Raw genomic sequence first — 21,146 nt, 5'->3', positions numbered from 1 at the left:
GCTAGTCTTATTTTCTATCCGTCTCTTTTAGTTTTTAAGATGATGGGCAAATTTTCAAAAACAAAATGATAACATTTTTCACTTTGATATGTTCGAGCTTTTAATTTTGCCATTCCATTAGGGTCTTTTCGCTTTGAATTTTCCTTGGGGTTCGGTATTTTTGCAATTTAACTTTTTCATGTTACTGTCCCAATCCATGTGACCATGTCAATAAATGCTGTATAAAGAAAGGTAACAGTAGTATACTGCTCGTCAAAAGTCATGAAGAGAAAACAAATCCAGGTAACTAACAAAAACCTAGGGAAACATATCAACTATAAGAGGAAAATAATGAAACAACAGAAAAACTGAAGTTCAACAAAAACAAACGCCAATAGAACATACATAGAAACGAAATATAAAATAACAACTGCAAGTATGTGCACTGTTCAAAAGTCATAAATCAATTGAGATAAAAAAAGAAATCCGGGTTACAAACTAGCGCCAAGGGAAGCAAATCAACTATAAGAGGAAAGTAATGGAACAACAGAAAATTTGAAGTACAACAAAAACAAACGCCAATAGAACATACATAGAAACGAGATATAAAATAACAACTGCAAATAAACCACTCTTCAAAAGTCATAAATCAAATGGGAGAAAAATGAAATCCGGGTTACAAACTAAAACCAAGGGAAGCAAATCAACTATAGAAGGATAACAATGGAACAACAGAAAAACTGTATGTCTTATCTTTATATTTTATTGATATTTAGAAAGTTGATTGTTGATAGCAGATTTTTTATTTTTGCTGTTTTACTTACTCACATTGCTTTTAAATCTAATATCCACAATTATCTACACTAGGAAATGCCTATATCAATTCAGGAATATAATAGTTGTGTTACATTCTTTTGAGGTGTTTGAGATTTTTTTTGCCATGTAGTTTGGTATTTTTTGTTACTTTACTTTTTGTATAAAACATGGAGTAGACACTGGTATATAGTTGCAAATTTATATTGCACTCTAGATGTTTTTTGTCTTTTGGTTATTTTTCATTCTTTTGTAACTGTTTCATAAACAAAATTATTATCAACAAATCGTTTATGGCGAATTGGTTAATTTCTAAATTCAAAAGGTTTGTTGCTGTCATAACTTAAAATAGTACCAGTATTCAGAATGCAAAATTCAACAGAAAAAAAACAAACAAAACAAACTGGACTTTAATAAGTAGGTTATGATTTCAATGTCAAATTACAATGTCATTCAGAGAAACAGATATGAAATATTCAGACAATAAATAAAAAGACTTTTTCGGACATTTAATATTTCAATTTAAAAGCTCTGAAACAACAAGTCAAAATATTCAAATTGACAGGGTGATTTCTTCCATATTAATCTTTACATTTACAATAGAGCTATTGTGTGAAAAGCAGCCAAAACCAACTTCAATGCCTAAGTGTGAATGGACATTATAATGACCAAAAAATTGACCACAGTAAACCATAATACGTCTAACCAACATCAGTCATGTAAAGATATTTTATGAAGAACTAAATACAAGAAGGCAAAGATATAAATATTATCGTTTAATGTAAGTCTTATATTAAATTCTCTTCTATAAAATTTTTTTTTTACATATAAATACAAAATTTACTAAATGTGTATATTTTGTAAAAATTTGACAAATGAAAAAGGAATATCACAGTGATCAATAATAAAATCTATAAAAGAGTCACCACAATGAAGTGATAAATATAAAGTATATCAACAACAATCTTACTTCCTGGTCAAATATAAAAAACAAATAAACATAAACAAAACAACATCCAAGTTCTTATCATTCCTGTGTAAGGTCTTTTTACTCATAATTACCAGTTTAATAAAAATTTAGAAAAATTTTTGCTTCTCTTGATGGTTTGACACATTTTTAGTGCATACAAAGGAAAATATAAGCATTGTATTTTGTAGTTCAAGCTTTCTGTTCAGGTATTGGATTTCTTGATTGTATAATTTGTCTTTTATAATGAGTGTTAGCATAGGTTCCACTTTCGTCTTGCCATGTGTTGCGACCAGGTCTACGGTAATCACAGGTATCAGTAAATTGTGAGAGACACTTTCTGTAAGCTGCTGACTGGTCAGGGAAGTCAGGCAATTTTTCCTAAAAATAAAAAGTAATGTGGTAAAATGTATTACAGATGATTTTTTTTAAAAGTAATTTTTTCAGACTGAATAATTTAAATTTCAGAGTTATTTAAGTTTGTTGTTTTTCCTTTCTTGTTGAGTTTTGGTAAAACATTCATTGCACTAATATTGAGTAATATTCTTTTGAGCAGTAGAATGTTTTACACCTCAATTTGTAAGTGCAAAATGATACACTGTGAAGGACAGTTTTCCACAATATATATGCAATAACCCTCTTTTTATATAGCTTAACTAAATATTTCAGCAAAATTTATGCTTTTGCTTTAAATTCCTGCAACTGTGATACCTGTACAAATACAGCAAAGAATTATGTTAATTTCTAACATCTTGTTAAATCCCCTTTGCTAAATGTTTTAAATATTATTCTACATTTAACCTCTCTTGTGGGTATCAAACTTGGAAAGAAATAGTATAAAATGAATTACTGGCAATATTATTAGTTCATATGAAATGCTCTTCTTTTGGGGGTATATTCATAATAAGAAAAAGATCATGCATTTTTATTTTAAAAGAAAATCAACATGAAATATTTGATATTTTTTATTACAAAATATCATGAGTACGTTTTATCTAAGACAAACATCTTTTTCCTCTTTTACAATGTTATACTTTCAATCTTAAACAGAATAAGATTACAAGATGATGTTTTGTTAATAGGGTTTTCAAAAACCAACTATTGTTAATGTTTTGTTTTAAAAGAATTAAAAGCACAGAATTGTAAGTTTTCACCTGGATACTTTAAATATATGCATGCAAGTTATCAATAGTCTTAATATGTACAAGCGTATGAAACAGTTTGTATTGAGATGTCAACATGTATGTCAGTGGCAGATCCATCCATTTGAAAAAAGGGGGGGGGGGTCCAACTATATGTCCCCATTCAAACCTTCCCCTGGGTACGCCACTGTATGTCATACTTACAGGTACTGGTATATAATTTGGGTCAGGAGGGGTGAAATCTGCTTTGTGTGTTGATTCTAAGTGGAATTTATTATAATCTGGATTATGTCTGGGTAATACTGATCCAAATCCTCTCTGTGGTGTTTCTGTTTCTCTGGAAATATAAATATTTAGTCATGATTTTAAACTTTTATACATTGCAAGAAGTGTCATATATAGTCATGCTTTTAAACTTTTAATCATGGCAAGAAGTGTCAGATACTATGTATAATTCATACTTTAATTGTGGATATCATTTTTGAGGTTTAAGATCATGGGTTTTTCAAATTTCATGAATTTTAGTTTTCTGAAGAAAAAACAAATTGAGAGATAAAATTTGTTGTGTAAATATAATGATTTGTGGACATTGCAAAATAAGGTGTTCATATGTCTTTAAATACTGACAAATTTGAAATAAAATAATTGCTTTCGGAAATAAGCTGATTCATCTATGCTTACAAATTGTAAAAGGAGATTTGAAAATGACTGATATTCAATAAAATTATAAGCATCAGATATAAACATGTTTTACATACAAAAAAAATAAAAATATTGTAATGTTTAACCAAAGTTGATGATTTGATTTGTGTTTAGTGAATTTCCTAAAAAATAAATAAATCATCTGTAACATAAATCATAAAAATCCAATATTGTCTTTTTTCTTTGAGGGAATTACAAATGTACACTGATGAGCCATAATGCTCAAACTTATTAAAGAATTATTTATTGATCTGGTGCTGTATTATTTATCTAACCGTTTACCATTTAATGAATTTGAGATCAGAATAAATTGATTTATTTACTATTGAAAAGTACAGATTCATATTTAATACATCCATACTTTTACATAATTAATTCTAAATAAAAAAGAGGATAAAAAATATAACAGCCTCTTCATATCATGCTCAACAATTGAAACAATAGTAAAGTTCATGAACCTTATCAAAATTAAAGTCCATGCCTCCTTATCATCCGATAGCGTGAGATCAAATGATAATTACTATAAACATATCTACATCATCCGCAATCACGCAAATACTGAGTAATAATATTGTGTCAATAATTAATGAATATTATAGATATTAAATGATTGGTTCTATGTTGACAAGTAAATTGTTTTACAAACAAACCGCAACATTTTTATCATAAACTAAGAGTGCACATGTTGACATTTCCCGCCTGCTCTCCTGGTCAAGGTTGGATTAATGTAAATATTAAGTCTTTATAAAGATCAAGTTTTCATTACAGGTATCACATATACATTTTACATGTTTGTCGCATTATCAATTATCAGTATAATTCATAATCTATAATGTAAGGATTATATGTCCAGACAGACATGTATAACCTTACAGTCATTACAAACACCAAATAGAGTTGACATTTTATACAAACAGTAGTCTTTGAAAAAAATGCAGACTTACATTTAGAAAATAAACCATGAAAATGAGGTCATGGCCAGATGAAACCAGCCAGACATGTACAATGTATGTACACCTTATAAAATAATTCAAACGAAAAAACTTATGCCCTGATTTATGCACAAAACAATAAACAAATAAGATATACAGCAAAAACATTGTAGTAATGGACAACCAAAAGCCTGTCAAGAAATAGTTTCAATTGTTTGTTTTTTTAACGTTTTCAATTATGAATTTTTTTCTTTTGTGGTTGTAAAAACCTTACATTCAAAGATAAGCAATTCCGTAGTATAATGTAGCTCAGATTCTCTTGACTTAAGACATGCAAATCTTTACAGTCACTGCCCATGCATACATAAATAAATGACAAATAAAGATAAGTTACAATCTTATTAATGCTATACTTACGAAAACATAATGTATATTTAAATGTCAGACACCAAAAAAACTTTCTGCCCATAAGACACAAACATTATAACAATAAACTGTAATCACAGAGATATGTCTCGCCTTTTTATACAACCGAAAATTTTTAAATTTTCGTCGTATATTGCTATCACGTTGGCGTCGTCGTCTGCGTCGTCGTCGTCCGAATACTTTTAGTTTTCGCACTCTAACTTTAGTAAAAGTGAATAGAAATCTATGAAATTTTAACAAAAGGTTTATGACCATAAAAGGAAGGTTGGTATTGATTTTGGGAGTTTTGGTCCCAACATTTTAGAAATTAGGGGCCAAAAAGGGCCCAAATAAGCATTTTCTTGGTTTTCGCACTATAACTTTAGTTTAAGTTAATAGAAATCTATGAAATTTTGACACAAGGTTTATGACCACGAAAGAAAGGTTGGGATTGATTTTGGGAGTTTTGGTTTCAACAGTTTAGGAATTAGGGGCCAAAAAAAGGCCCAAATAAGCATTATTCTTGGTTTTCGCACAATAACTTAAGTTTTAAGTTAATAGAAATCAATGAAATTTAAACACAATGTTTATGACCACAAAAGGAAGATTGGTATTAATTTTTGGAGTGTAGGTCCCAACAGTTTAGGAATTAGGGGCCAAAAAGGGACCCAAATAAGCATTTTTCTTGGTTTTCGCACCATAACGTTAGTATAAGTAAATAGAAATCTATGAAATTTAAACACAAGGTTTATGACCATAAAAGGAAGGTTGGTATTGATTTTGGGAGTTTTGGTCCCAACAGAATAAGGTGCCCAAAGGGTCCAAAATTAAACTTTGTTTGATTTCATCAAAATTGAATAATTGGGGTTCTTTGATATGCCGAATCTAACTGTGTATGTAGATTCTTAACTTTTGGTCCCGTTTTCAAATTGGTCTACATTAAGGTCCAAAGGGTCCGAAATTAAACTTAGTTTGATTTTGACAAAAAATGAATCGGTTGGGTTCTTTGATATGTTGAATCTAAAAATGTACTTAGATTCTTGATTATTGGCCCAGTTTTCAAGTTGGTCCAAATCTGGGTCCAAAATTAAATTTCATCAAAAATTGAATAAATGGGGTTCTTTAATATGCCAAATCTAACTGTGTATGTAGATTCTTCATTTTTGGTCCCGTTTTCAAATTGGCCTACATTAAGGTCCAAAGGGTCCAAAATTAAACTAAGTTTGATTTTAACAAAAATTAAATTCTTGGGCCTCTTTGATATGCTGAATCTAAACATGTACTTAGATTTTTGATTATGGGCCCAGTTTTCAAGTTGGTCCAAATCAGGATCTAAAATTATTATATTAAGTATTGTGCAATAGCAAGTCTTTTCAATTGCACAGTATTGTGCAATGGCAAGAAATATCTAATTTCACAATATTGTGAAATAGCAAATTTTGTTTTAATTAGAGTTATCTTTCTTTGTCCAGAATATTAAGCAAGAAATATCTTATTGCACATTATTGTGCAATAGCAAGATTTTTTTTTAATTGGAGTTATCTTTCTTTGTCCAGAATCAACTTAAATCTTTGTTATATACAATATACAATGTATATTCACTTTTTACTACCAACTGATATAATGTATATTCACTTTTTACTACCAACTGATAAATTTAAATAATCTTTACCATTCAGTGATAACACGCAGTTTTTTTACATCTTAATATTTTATGATGTATTTAAACGAGTATTTATTGTTGCAAACTCCAATAGAATATTTTAATTGAGATTAGTTTTGGAATAAGGGAAAGGGGGATGTGATTAAAAAATTGGGTTCAATTTTTCTCATTTGAAATTTCATAAATAAAAAGAAAATTTCTTCAAACTTTTTTGAGAGGATTAATATTCAACAGCATAGTGAATTGCTCTAAGAGAAAACAAAAAAAATAAGTTCATTAGAACACATTCATTCTGTGTCAGAAACCTATGCTGTGTCAACTATTTAATCACAATCCAAATTTAGAGCTGAATCCAGCTTGAATGTTGTGTCCATACTTGCCCCACCTGTTCAGGGTTCAACCTGTGCGGTCGTATAAAGCTACGCCCTGCGGAGCATCTGGTTGTAATTTTGATTATGAAAATGTTGAAATCAAAATAGCAATACCTTAACATCTTACACAAGTTATGCAAATATTCAAAGTCAATGAACCATGACTGAGTTACATGGTTAAACAATCTCCATGTAAATCAGATGTGTCAATGCTAATACAACTGCATACCACATACCATTGACTTATTATAAAAATCACAAAGTAATACATGTAAAGTGGGCAAACCATTCAAAGTCAATAGATCATGACTGAGGGGGCAGACTGCAGAGCCAAAAAATCTCCATGGTAATGAGATGTGGCAATGGGAATACATCTGCATATCAATTATCATTGACGTACCACAAGTGGATCTCCATAAACTGACCTAATCACAAACTAATACATGTAAAGTAAGCAAACCATTCAAAGTCAATAGACCATGACTGAGGGGGCAGAGCCAAATAATCTCCATGGCAATGAAATGTGGCAATGGTAATACATCTGCATACCAATTATCATTGACATACCACTAGTGGTTCCCCATAAACCTGAGCTAATCACAAACTAATATATTGTTGATGCAGTCCCCGACGCAGGAAACAGCATACCTATGTCTCGCTTTTTGACTCCGTCAAGGCGAGACAAAAATATATTGTAATAAAATGACAGTTCCTGCAACTTTACCTTCACCTGAATATTGAAAATCTGCAGAATATATTTTTTTTTTGAGTGACCTTACAATATCTGAAAACTGTAGAGGTTTAAAATTTACATTGTGAACTCTAAATATTCACTTTGGCAAACTTGGCATGTCTTTAGTTTATAAACTGTGCATCATATTAATGTTGCTGTTGTTATTTTGTAATGGTTGGTAAGTTAAATAAACTGTTATCACAGAGATATATGTCTCGCCTTTTTGTAATTTTGATTATGCAACATGTAACATCTTACACAAGATATGCAAATATTCAGAGTCAATGAACCATGACTGAGTTATATGGCTAAATAATCTCCATGTAAATGAAATGTGCCAATGCTTCATGTAATTATACAACTGCATACTAAATACCATTCATTATTATACGTCATTCCCAAATCTAATTACAAACATTAACTTGTAAACTATGTAAAAGTTTTAAAAGGCAATGAACCATGAAGAGGGGGTGGGGCTATATAATCTCCATGGAAACAATACTTGTAAATGCCAATAAATTTGCATACCAAATATCAATGACTTCAACATAAGCAGTTCATCTTAAACTAATCTAATAAAAAAATAATACATGTAAACTAAGATAAGTTTCAAAATCATTAAACTGTGACTGAGGGGTAAGGTCAAATATTCTCCATGGAAATGTGATGTGCCAAAGCTTATATAACTGAATACCAATTAACACTGACCTACCACTAACGGTTCCCCTTGAACCGACATAATCACAAACTAATACATGTTCATGATAACTTTGAACAAATTTCAAGGTCAATAGACGACTATGGGGGAGGAGACAATTATCTCCATGGAAACGAGATATGCCAATGATTATACAACTGCATACCAAATATCATTGACCTACTACTTGTGGTTCCCCATAAGGTAGCAATAAACAGTTAGGAAAAAATACTAAAATTTGCCCTTATGAATTTTACCATTCCCTTTTCATTGCTTTCTTGCAATATCAAGCTTACTGTTTGTGTCATATATGGGCATATGTATGTAATCAGAATCCTCCATAGATTTTATTTCCAGTATATAAAATTGCAAAATATAATTTCTTTTTGGTGTATCCATGGCAACAATCTGCATTTATTTGTTATAAAATATTGCAAAAAGGGGGGGAAAGATGTCACATATTTTCCCAAAATTTGGCTAAAAGTCGAATTTCAATCGCTTGAAGTAATACCTTTTCTGAAACTGTGTACATATATCATTCAGCAAATCCAATGAAAATCATATGTCTTTCGTCTCATTTTTTTGTAAAATTGCGTCAAAAACTTCGTGTAGAAAAAGAGTGTTTGTAAACAGTACATTAATTTCTGGACCGATGGCCGGTCCAGCTATGAAAATACGGACTGAAAAACAGAAAACAGCCCATAAAACATGTCAAACATAATCTTGATGCTCTTATAAACCACCTTTGAAGGCTAAATTAGCACTCATCTGTCTAAAAATGAATTTTATTACACAATAACTTTCCTATTTGAAAAATCCACAGGGGCCATAATGCGAAACTAAACTCCTAACTGTGTATTGCTACCTAAACTGACCTAATCACAAACTAATACATGTAAAATAAGCGAAAGTTTCACAGTCAATAGACCATGACTGAGGGGGCAGGGCCAAATAATATCCATGGAAATGAGATGTGCCAATGCTTATACAACTGCATACCATATATGATTGAGTACCAAACTACCACGTTCATTATAAACTAGACCGAATCACAAACTAAAACATTGTTGACGCTGTCACTGATGTCGCCAACGCCAGAAATAGCATAGTTATGTCTCGCTTTTCGACTTTGACAAAGCGAGACAAAAAAGTGGTTTCTTTAATTAAAATACATACAATTTCAAATGTGTTTAATTGTTATAAATCTCATCATTACTCAAGGTAAAATATTTTAAAAAGAAGCAAAAGGTATTAAAAGGTATTGATGTTCTTACAGAAGCTACTCAAATTTGTCTTTTTAAATACTTAAAATAGCACTTTAATTAGGTATAAACTAAAATTTAATAAATTGAAAGAGAATTTAATTTATTAAAAAGACAAAAAAAATACACACATCTGCATTTAAACCACTGAAGTTCTTTATTAAATATCGATTTAATAATCATTTTTTTTTAATTATTGAGTAACCAGACTTTAATGTAAAACAATTAGTCAATAAAAAAATAACAGTTTGTATGTCAGATTGCTAACAAATATTTATGTGGGAATTAGTGATTTTCCTAACATTCTACACTTTCCTTAGACAATAATATTCCAACAATCAAATATTCATGGACCTAAGTGTAACATATGATACCTCAAGGCTGAAAAATCCTTTTCTTTATTACCAGATACAGATTCAAAAGATAACAGTCAGCATTCCTGTATTTTCAATTATCTTAGTTCAACAGAATATGAGTCATATGCTAAAATCATTTATATCATATTCATGTTTTGAACACTAAGAGAGCTACCATTTGATTTTCTGGGGGGGGGGGGGAGGGTTGGATTCTTTTGGAAATAAGTTTGGAGAAAAAAAATTGTTTATTTCACCCTCAGCTGACACTATATGTAATGCTAAAATTGAAAGAAAAAGAATCTGTCCAGAAAAAAAAACATAGCCCTTGCATGTCTACCTTTTTCCAAGGCTTTTAACTAATAAATTTTATATTTATGCTATAAATGTCAGTTTATACCCTTTATACTGAAAAACTGCAAGCAAAATATTTTTGGTGAAAAGCATTAATTTTTTACCACTTAACAAATCTGTATTACTTCTTATTATTCTTATTATCAATTCACAAATAAAATTGTTTACATAAAAACAAAGCTTTATAGTCATAAATCACAAATATCTATTCAATAAAATTTAAATTGTATAATAAAAGAATATAGGTTTTGTTTGAGAATTAACAAATTCATCAGTAAGGCTACAATGTAAGTACAGTGTTATGTCATAAGAAAGGATTTTCACGAAAATTTCAAAAAAATACATCTTGTACTTTGTATCTTTAAACAGTCAAATAAATGTGTTCACCCAAAATTAATTGTGCTGAACTAGTAAATACCTGTCCAAATCTGTATTAGCAATTGTTTTCATGGTAACCATGGCTTTTTTTGTTTCCTGTTCTTCAAAATCATCTCTGAGGTATATCTGTTCAGTGTGGTCTTGATAAGTAGTTTTTGGCAGTGACTGAAATATTAAATATTTTACAATTATATCCAGATCAAATGTTTGGTACATATACAGATTAACAAAATAGAAAATTTTGATTGACACTTATTAATAATTGGTTAATGAATATTAGATGTTAGGTTGCAATTAGTATCATACATGAATATGTCGACTCAGACATTTTCATGCTTATTCAGCAACATTTTCTCAAATCTATGTTTTTTCTTTATCTTGGATCATTATGAATTTGCCAATTGAAATTTCATGTGTTTGCTTCATGAAAAGTTAGCAATACTAGGTGCCTGCAATGAACTACTATATGCTCACATGGCATCTGAAAACTGTTCCTAGAGAGCAATCAGATATAAGTTGATATAAGTTAGAAAGATTATTCATGCCTGTCTTAAAAAATATATGGCCATATACATGTACATAAACTTTGTTTAAAATTTACAATCTACAAATTTATCTCAAAACTTCATTTGGTCTATTAGATAAGGTAAGTAAAACAAAACAAAACAAATAAGCTTTTTCTTGTGAATGTTTATTTGAACTAATCTGATTGGCTAAGAAGGAATGAATGTCTGTTCAACTGTTATTTGAAAAGGGATATTTGATAATACAGTTATTTTTTAAGTATCTAAAATTGAAATCTGAAAACAAGAAAACTTTGTTAAACAATCCTAGAAACTAATTATATATAATTCCAAATGAACATCTGGTGTATTTTTTATGAGCTGAGGAAATAAAGATCAAAAGTTATATGTACATGTATATATCAACCTCAGTAGATCTACAAGTATTTCTACTCCTTTAGCTCAATATATTCATGTATCCACCTCATATAAAGACTTTAATAATTGTATGCTATTCAAGGGCGTGAAGATTTGTGCGTCTTGACCAGCCTCACTAACTGTCTACATGAAATTGATTTATTAACCCTTTCCTCCATAATGACGCTTTTTGACGCCACCCCCTTTACTCCATAATGACGCCTTTTGATGCCTATGCAGTGCCTCAGTTAAATCGTCTTGCCTCAGACAAATGAGAATCAGACTTAATAAAAGTTGTATCTAATATAAACAGGTTATTCATGAGAATATCTGACTTGAATTTCATTGATGAAATATTCGTTTTAACAATGCATTTTAATACTTTAAACCTGATGATTTTTTTTTATTGAAAAAATCCTATGCGAATCAAGTATGTAAAAAAATAATTTCCATGGAGTAAAGGGTTAAGATACAAAATTTATATATAGTGCAATATGAGACTTAAATAAATGTTGTAAAATTTCTCTGCAAACAAGCAGTTCCCCTGGATATCTAAAAACTACTCTTATATTTAGAAATCTACAAATACAGTGGAATTGACTACAGAATTAATGCATTCCTCTAAATTTTAAAATCTTAAAAAAAAAGAGGCTCTATTATTTACACACATTTGTATGTTAATCAATTTGCTCAAAATACAATAGGTTTTGTACAAAAAACTACAAATGTAATGGTTCAGATTTGGTTTAAACTAAATAAATAACATACCCCATCGGTTACATCTCCTATTCTGTTATATGAAGCATTACATAAATTTCTGGTGTCACTTCTATTTATATCATAATCTTTTGGTTCTGCTTCTCTTGATTGATGCCTTTAGAAAAAAAAAAAAAAAAAAAAAATCAGAATATACACGTGTAGGACCTAGAACCTCAACGGTACTCCATCTTGCAATGATCACACTGAAGTGTGTTGGTTAACAAGCGATAGTGTGATGGTGTCAATGTGTCCCTCTCTTGTTGATATATATATATATATGTACGCTAAAGTGCAATGGTTTATCTGCCATTGATTAAAAAACTAAATGTACATCATGTACATGAGCTGTTGAAACGTCATGACAACATTAAGATTAGACAAAAGCAGCAGCAAGCCTTGAATTTGAAATATCTTTTATTTGATGTTAAGTGCAACAAAAGACTTTAAAATCTTAATTTGTTTTAATCTAATTTTGAATTTGTTAATTCACCATTTTTAAAATACAAAAATGTATGCAGTATTACTTATGTTATTTCAACTGATAGGGTGGAGCTTACGTTTTAATTTGCATAAGGACAGTCTATTTGAAGATGTGTGTGATAAGGATGATTGCCTTTATGATTATGACTGATAATTATATATAATCACCTATGTCATCAAAAGAGTTTACAAAGAATGACTGGACACTTCGGCTGTTGTCTGCTCTATGGTAGGGTTGTTGTTGCTTTGACATATTACCCATTTCCTTTCTCAATTTTATGTAGAAAATTGAATACTTTAATCAACAGCAAAAAAATATATATATCTGCAGGGGTCGAATTTAAGCTTTTTTGTGTACTGGCCAGCCGGACCAGTGGACTGAAAACTCTACTGGTCCGGCTCCAAATCTACTGGTCCTGCAAAAATGGCATTAATTTGACAAACACTAATATAAATTACAGATGTTTAATTTTGATGCTTTCGTTTACATAAGTTAGACAGTAACAAAGGAATAGTCTTTATTCTGATTTTGATAAAGGCTTTGGTAATCTCAATGATTTTCGTAATCAAAATCAGGATCAAGGACAGAAAAAATATCAACATTGTCTTCCAAGTTATTGTAATCCTCACGACAACCATAGGGTGTTTGACTAGGTCGTCTGGAGCGCTGTCCAGAAATATTTCACATTGCAATATAGCCGGGACTGGATCAAATGATGCTATATCTTCAGTTTGAAACATAATGAATAAAAGATCTGATAAAACAGTTGGACGCAATTTTGATTGCCAATCATTCTTAACAAGTTTCATCTCAGAAAACCCCCTTTCTGCATCAGCAGCATGAGCAGGAAGGGGCAGGATTAAATTATCTTAATTTTTTTGTCCGGCGGTTTAACTCCTTCCAAAAATGTCCACATTTTATATTGTTGTGAAGGACGCTCACCCGATATTGATTAACTAGATCAATTGTAATACACCCAAGTACCGTGTAATTGATTTCACAGGTAAATTGTTTTGTAAACAAATGGAGATTGTGATGCAATCAGCGATTTTTATCGACAAATTTCTACTTGTCCGCCGGACCACCAGCTAACAAAATCTACTGGTCCGACGCAAATTTTACTAGTCCCGGACTACCAGACTAGCGCTAATTTCTACCGCTGTATATCTGTATCATATGCATGTACATGTATACATGTACCCACAGGCCTGTGGAAAGTTTAACTAGAAAATCTAAATTAAGATAATTCAACAATAAATAGAGAAATATCGAAACCTATTTTTGGTACCTGAACTTCAGGTCCTGAAGAACAAGGAGGATAAAAATATATATACTTTACAGAGATCAGTCTAAACCGTTTAGGGTCATTTTTTGATTAGGAACAGGTATACATGTATAGTGTAGGTTCTCTATAGTCGCCGTCACGTAAAATTGACACATTGTTTTTTGTCAAAATTTTCTTAAATAGCGACCAAGATCATGTTTTTCAATTAGCCGCAGAAAAATCCTATCCAAATATCCACTATTGTCCCACCTTTTATTGTGTTTGCACTGTGTAATCCTGACCTTCACATAATCCAAGATTATTTTGTATCCATGTTGGAATTTGACATTGTTATTACTGGAAGTGTTGCCGTGGAGTTCCACGTGCTCTCCATTGTCTTAATTGTGTCTCTCAGAACTTTTACCCTTCGTCATCTTTACGTAAAAAGCGTGGGAAATTGTACCATGTAGGGATCCTCATAGAAACCGAGATGGCGGTTTTACAATGACAGTCAATGTAAATAATCTTGAAAAAATGTGAAGGTCAGGATTATACAGTTAAAACACAACAAAAGTTAGGACAGTAGTGGATATTTGGACAGGATTTTACTTCTCCTAAATGAAAAACATCATCTTGAGTAAACACGGCTGATATTTAAACTTTTTTTGACAAAAAAAGATTGTGCCAATTTTACGTGACTTCGACTATAGTGCTTAATACCTTGCCACGCAATTACACATTTTACACATACCCCTTTCCCACGCGATTACACACTTTTACACATACCCCTTTGCCCCGCAATTACACATTTCTACACATCACAGTAAAATCGGTATTACTCTAATTTAAAGGCGAAAATAATTAAATTGTAAAAAGAAACGAGTTGCTGAAAACTTCCCCTTTGTTTTTAATAAAATTTTATGATCGAATAACGTTCAGTGTACGATAGTTTTGGAGCAGACGACAGCTGTAGCAGATATTTCGGAAACAAAATGTCCGCCGTTTTTCACTGACGCTGACATGTCTGAGCAAAACAGCTTATACTCTGATGAGGGCAGTGACGACAATGAATTATCAAGTGGGGATGAATGGCTGGAGAATTATAATGCCGAAGTCGATCATGATTCCCCTGACAATACACCCGTGGTATCAGATGAAGAGGCCAATGACGAGGACGATGCAGCTCCCGAAAATGCAGAACTTGTTTGGAGAGAAACATACGAAGAACTTGACATAGACCCCTTTATTCAGATCACTGGTCCATCACACAATCTGAACCCTAATGCCAGTGAGCTTGAGTATTTCAAGCTTTTCTTCGATGATCATATGCTTGAGAAAATTGTGCGCCAAACAAATCAATATGCAGCTCAAAATGGCCCCGACCCACTCTGGAGTGATACCACCCGGGATGAGATTTCGGCTTTTATAGGTGCTTTTTTCATAAGTTAATATTATTCAAAATAATTAAAACTATATTCCACACCTTTCAGAGTTAAAATTTACCAGAAAATCCTGTTTGCCAGATATATATCTGGTTAAATATTTGCACATACTATGTACATAAAAACACAGGCAAAAATTCCAAATTCACTTCAATTTGCCATCATAAACCTTTGCAAAGTTGAATAGACTTACCATAATTAAAGAAGAACATATACATTCCAAAGATAATAAACTAGCGAAATATAAAAATCATTTACATGCGGTTTTTAATGCAATTACACTAAAACAAAACGTCAACATGTACACGTTAGAAAAACAAAACAAAAATGTCAAGGACGTAAAATGACGTCAAAAAAATGTGTGTCACATGACGGGCACCTGTCAATACCAAAACAAAATTCCTAAAATAAGAAAGGTCACATAGTGCGCATTTTGTTTTAACTGTACATTGTTGTACATTGTTGTCACGGTAAATAAAGATCTGAAACATTCTGAAAAGAAAAGTAAATGCTGTATTATTAATACGCAACATGTACTTTATTTGGTAATTTATGTTGAAACTGGAATTAGTATTTCACGTATATTTTTTCAGGGATGCAGATATTAATGGGAATAAACCAGCTTCCTGATTATTCCTTTTACTGGTCCAATAATAAGTATTTAGGGAATCAGGGGTTTAAAGAAGTCATGTCAGTAAAACGGTATGAAAAGCTCAACCAATATATCCATTGTAATGATATAGAAACTGATGTCCCTGTAGACCAACCTGGGCACGATAAGCTCCACAAGATACGCCCTCTTATTGATTCATCTCTCCAAAACTTCGCAGCACGATACAACCCAAATAAAAACCAAGCCATTGATGAAGCTATGGTGGCTTATAAAGGAAGATCGGTAGCCAAACAGTATATACCATCAAAACCCACCAAATGGGGATTCAAAGTGTGGATGAGGTGCGATAGTAAATCTGGATATTGTCACAAGTTTGATATTTATATGGGAAAGGAGACGGCTGTTGATAGTACAAAGGGTTTAGGACATCGTGTTGTGGAGAAATTGGCTGAAGATCTACATCATAAAAACCATCATTTGTATTTTGACAGTTACTTTACCTCAATACCATTATTGCAAGATCTGTTAAGCAATGGAATATATGGATGTGGAACCATTCGACAGAACAGAAAAGGCTTTCCACAAGATTTAAAGAACGCCCCGAGGATGCAAACTGGCCAGTTTGTAGGAAGACAAACAGACAATATGGTGGGCGTTGTTTGGATGGACAAGAAACCAGTTAATGTTGTGGCTTCCAATGAGTCATTGATTGAGGTAACCACATCATCATCATCAACTCATCATCATCATCATCATCATCATCATCATCATCATCGTCATCATCATCATCCATTGTCGTCGCCGTCATTTTATCATTATTACATCATATATATCATCATTATCATAATTACATCCTTCTTTTTCAGATCTTTTTTCATATATTTCTCATAGTTAAGTTATAACAGGTTCTTCTTTGGGGACTCTGTGTAATACTTTAGATGAGGATATTACCCGTCCCCATCCTTATTCAGGGTAGTTTAAGGTGTAATTGGTATACGCAAACGGAACGGCATGGTACGCAGTTTTCAGGAATTTAGTATTAAGTATTCAGTACGCATTAATTATAAAAAAAAGTCTCCTTTTTACTTTTCTTTTGCAGACCAGCACAGTGTGTAAGAACGAGAAGATTGCAAATAGTATTAAATGATCAATTCAAATTTTATTTCAGCCTTAAATGTCTTAATTATGAAAAGTATGAAATAAAATTATTTATTTTTCCAGTGAATTATTTTTTTTGTAGGGCAATACTTGCCAATGTTTTTTTTAAAGTTTTTATAGTTAAATGATTTTAATTATTTGTAGGTAGATACAACAAACCGGAGACAGAAAGATGGGACAAATGCCCGCGTTACAAGGCCGCGCGTAGTTACAAATTACCAGGAAAATTTCAGAGGGGTTGACATCTCTGATCAATTACGTGCAAAATATTCAATTGGTAGGCCATCTAAAAAATGGTGGAAATATTTAATGAATTTCATAATAGATCTTTGTATTGTGAACTCATTTATTGTAAAGGCAGAAACAGAGGTTCCGCAAGTAGCCCGTACTAAAAAGAGGTATAGGCAATTGGACTTCAGGATAAATTTGTCAACACAACTTATAGGGAATTTCGCACGATTGAGGACACCAGCACCACCAATGAGACCGCGAGCAACACACGCTCATTTGAAATTGGGCCGCAAACGTTCCACATGCAAACTTTGCACAAAAACAGGAGAGAAGAAGCGTAAAACAACACAAATGGGATGTGAAAAATGTGATAAACATTTATGTTCAGCTGAATGTCACAACACATTCCATGTTAATATTGGTATCGGAGTTGTCACGGAAGAATAATGAGTCAGAATGATTTGAAATTATAGAGCAATTCATGTTGTGCATTTGAAAACACATATCAAACTTGCCAAAATTTGTTATAAATACCATTAACATATACTTCTTATAGAATTCAGAAAAAAGACAGAATACATGGGCTTAATTTGGTGCTGCCAAATTGTGTCAATAAATATTTAATGAGTAATCTTTCTTCTCTACTCTGTGTTCAGACCTGACATGCATGGTGTTTAATAATCAATGCTATCGTATTTTGGTATATATGACTTTGTCGTCGTTCGTCTGTTAAGTTTTGGCTCCCGTAATTTTTCTTTGATTCAAAGTTATTATAAATTAATCATCTTCTTCTTTATAAGACAGTGCATTAGCTCCATTCTACAAGAGAACCATTTGATCTTGATAGCTATCAGTACACTAAAATGAATGTACAGTTGATCATCTTAAATACAGGCTGAAAAAGAAAACAAAATACATACTTTATAAATGCCCGGTAACTAGGCCACTCTCTGTACCTCTGTGATTGTCACTCCGTGATGATTGATTCTGTACTTTATTTATATGACTATTAAACTTCACTACATATGATACTTATTATTTACAAAATTAAATTTTGACTGGAAAAAAATGGTACTTATTACTTACAAAACTCAAATTTGACTTAAAAAAAAAATGTCCTATTGATATTTTTCAAAACAATATTGCGTAGTAACCACACAACCGATATTTACCAAATAAAAACCATAAGATGAAGAAATGTTTAATTTGGTTTTGTTCATTTGGCCTTAATTTTCGTGAGGATCCTTTTCCTTTTTTGATGAGGTAAACACAATCAAAAATATTTACGATTTAATTTTGATTAAAATGCATAGCAAAATTTTCAAGAAATGTTTTTCTTTGTGTTCAACTATCAAAAACAAAAAAATAAGCCTGAATTATATCATATGGCCGATTCCAAATAAACAATAAAAGTTTAAACATTTCTACATCTTGTGGTGTTTGTTTCATAAAAATCGATCATGTAGTTACTTCACAATATTTTTTGAAAAAAAAATCGATTTTAGATGAAATAACAGCATTTTTTAAGTGAGAATTCTTTTTTTTTGCTCCAAAATTTGTGGAATTCCTTTAAATTTATAAGTTGTCTGATTCCATGCATTAATCGCCATTTCCGTTTGTTGATTATATTATAAGCAAAAGGTGCTCCAGACAGTGGAGGAATGTATTCACAAGAAAGAAAGCAGGACTTCCATACATACTTCTACGGCATAAATCAGTTAGGGGATACACAATATTGATTTGTCAATGAAACAATTTACATCAACTTTGGTGCAATTAATATTTGATTAAACAAAAATACACGATTAAATCCTTTGATGGGTGGACAGCATCATTATAATATGAAAAGGTACAGTTTCAAATTAACAAATCGATATTTAAGCAAAGCTTTAATTGTCAGTTTCGGCCCATACACACACATTTACATACGTGCTAGTGCATTTCCAAGTGAACAACGTCGCGTATTTATGCTCTGCGGGAAAACGACTGTAACGTGACGTTACTGTTGCCTGGTAAGTAAAAAACATCAAAAAATAAATGCGTGGCATTGTATGGGATTCTTCATCAAGTTTTCAATCTGAATTAAAGTAATTTGGTGACAGATTTAAGAAATTATTGTCCCCTGATATCGTTTAACTGGTTTAATTAACAGTAATCGTTGTTTCTGAAACTAAATTATCCATATTAAACAGCTACATGTACATGTATAGCAACTCAAATGAACTGTATACATAGTACTGTTTACAACAGGCATATTAAAAGGCGTTAACTTCATTGTTCAACATCGCGTGCTCAAGAAAAACAGTTCTGATATGTACAAAAATGATTACCAGTTTGAATTTAAAGTTGCTCTTCCATAATTCATATGATCTGACCGCAAATTTAGCGACCCTTTCCTCTCATAATAATCAGGTACACCAGCCATGTTTACGTTGACAGCGGAAATGGTTTAAGTACTTCCTAATGTCAATATTGTACATACGCACCACAATGTAGTACACATTTTATAAACACTCCATGTTGAATTTAGATATTTATTTAAAAACATCATAATTTATAGGAGAAAATAAGTCTTACATTTTTCTTTTGCATAGATTTTTTCTTTTATATTTGAACAAAACATTTTAAAAATTACTACGCCCATAGAAACATTTCCCGCGAAAAAGATATAACTAATCACCATTAGATTAAAAAGAATGCAAATCATAACAACGAACTACTTTAACTTTCCTACTCCGAATTATCCTTGAACTTGGTACACAAAATATAAATCTTCAATGCTTTTTAAGATAATACGGATCTAGATATTTTTAAAAATATGGGAGTGTAGCCTAGGTTAATTGATCAGATCACAATATTTCACCGATCCACCAGCTCAACTTCAGCGACACACGGGCCGGCGGACTTGTTTCAATCATTTTACTGAATTTTCAGTATAAAGAGGATATCATAACTATACCGTGTTCGTACCAAAAAATTAGCTTGTTTCTTTCTGCATAATAAAACATTTATTCAGGCCAAATAATTCTTGAAAGGCCATTTAACTGATATTTCATTCTGAACTGAAGCCTTTTTACGTGGCGTCACAAAGGCTTTCAACGACATTTTAAAATTATTTCGACTATTGATGTCTATTTGGAAACTGCCGGAACGCATCAAGTTTATTGCACCCCTCGACAGTTTTTATTTTGATATATTGAATAAATGGATATCCTCACTCGAAATTTATTTTAATCATCTCAGGACATAACTTGGTAATGGAATGTTTCATTTTTAATTATTCATACTTGATGGCACCGATAAAATTTCAGTTTTGAGTCATCTTTATCCTAACTAAGATTTATGGATTCGGCCATACTTGATTCACCGGTGTGATATGTGAACTGCATCTCAACATGCACTGTCACGTATCTTCGTGTAGTTCTTTATAAAAACAAAATTAAATAACAGTTTATGATTTACCATTGGAAACGACCCTGCCTTGTCTATGACAGAAAGAGTACACTTTTCCGCACACCACCTCCGTC

The 21,146-nt window shown here is 31.6% G+C and overlaps 2 protein-coding genes across 2 annotated transcripts; one reads left to right on the top strand and one right to left on the bottom strand.

Annotated features, from left to right (window-relative positions):
• Positions 1-1,553: 1,553 nt before the first annotated feature.
• Positions 1,554-20,117, bottom strand: LOC134721219 (cilia- and flagella-associated protein 95-like). Its single transcript, XM_063584028.1, has 5 exons — positions 19,950-20,117; positions 12,440-12,545; positions 10,792-10,916; positions 3,106-3,238; positions 1,554-2,140 (listed from the first exon to the last, which is right to left on the bottom strand). The coding sequence occupies exons 1-5, from the start codon at positions 20,042-20,044 to the stop codon at positions 1,952-1,954; spliced, it is 648 nt and encodes a 215-aa protein (XP_063440098.1). The 5' UTR covers positions 20,045-20,117; the 3' UTR covers positions 1,554-1,951.
• LOC134721210 (piggyBac transposable element-derived protein 4-like) lies at positions 15,306-19,634 on the top strand. The gene is made up of 2 exons (XM_063584017.1): positions 15,306-16,944; positions 17,533-19,634. The coding sequence occupies exons 1-2, from the start codon at positions 16,213-16,215 to the stop codon at positions 18,064-18,066; spliced, it is 1,266 nt and encodes a 421-aa protein (XP_063440087.1). The 5' UTR covers positions 15,306-16,212; the 3' UTR covers positions 18,067-19,634.
• Positions 20,118-21,146: the final 1,029 nt, after the last annotated feature.

Source organism: Mytilus trossulus, chromosome 1 (genome assembly GCF_036588685.1).
Source record: "Mytilus trossulus isolate FHL-02 chromosome 1, PNRI_Mtr1.1.1.hap1, whole genome shotgun sequence".
NCBI lineage: Eukaryota > Metazoa > Mollusca > Bivalvia > Mytilida > Mytilidae > Mytilus > Mytilus trossulus.
This window is presented reverse-complemented; position numbering and strand designations above follow the sequence as displayed.

Excerpts from the sequence above, each read along its gene's own strand:
- LOC134721210 (XM_063584017.1), top strand. The coding sequence starts at position 16,213 with ATGCAGATATTAATGGGAATAAACCAGCTTCCTGATTATTCCTTTTAC. Across the intron at positions 16,945-17,532 it reads CCAATGAGTCATTGATTGAG|GTAGATACAACAAACCGGAG; the intron begins GTAACCACATCA and ends AATTATTTGTAG.
- LOC134721219 (XM_063584028.1), bottom strand. The coding sequence starts at position 20,044 with ATGGCTGGTGTACCTGATTATTATGAGAGGAAAGGGTCGCTAAATTTG. Across the intron at positions 12,546-19,949 it reads GCAACTTTAAATTCAAACTG|GCATCAATCAAGAGAAGCAG; the intron begins GTAATCATTTTT and ends TTTTTTCTAAAG. Across the intron at positions 10,917-12,439 it reads TAGGAGATGTAACCGATGGG|TCACTGCCAAAAACTACTTA; the intron begins GTATGTTATTTA and ends TTAATATTTCAG.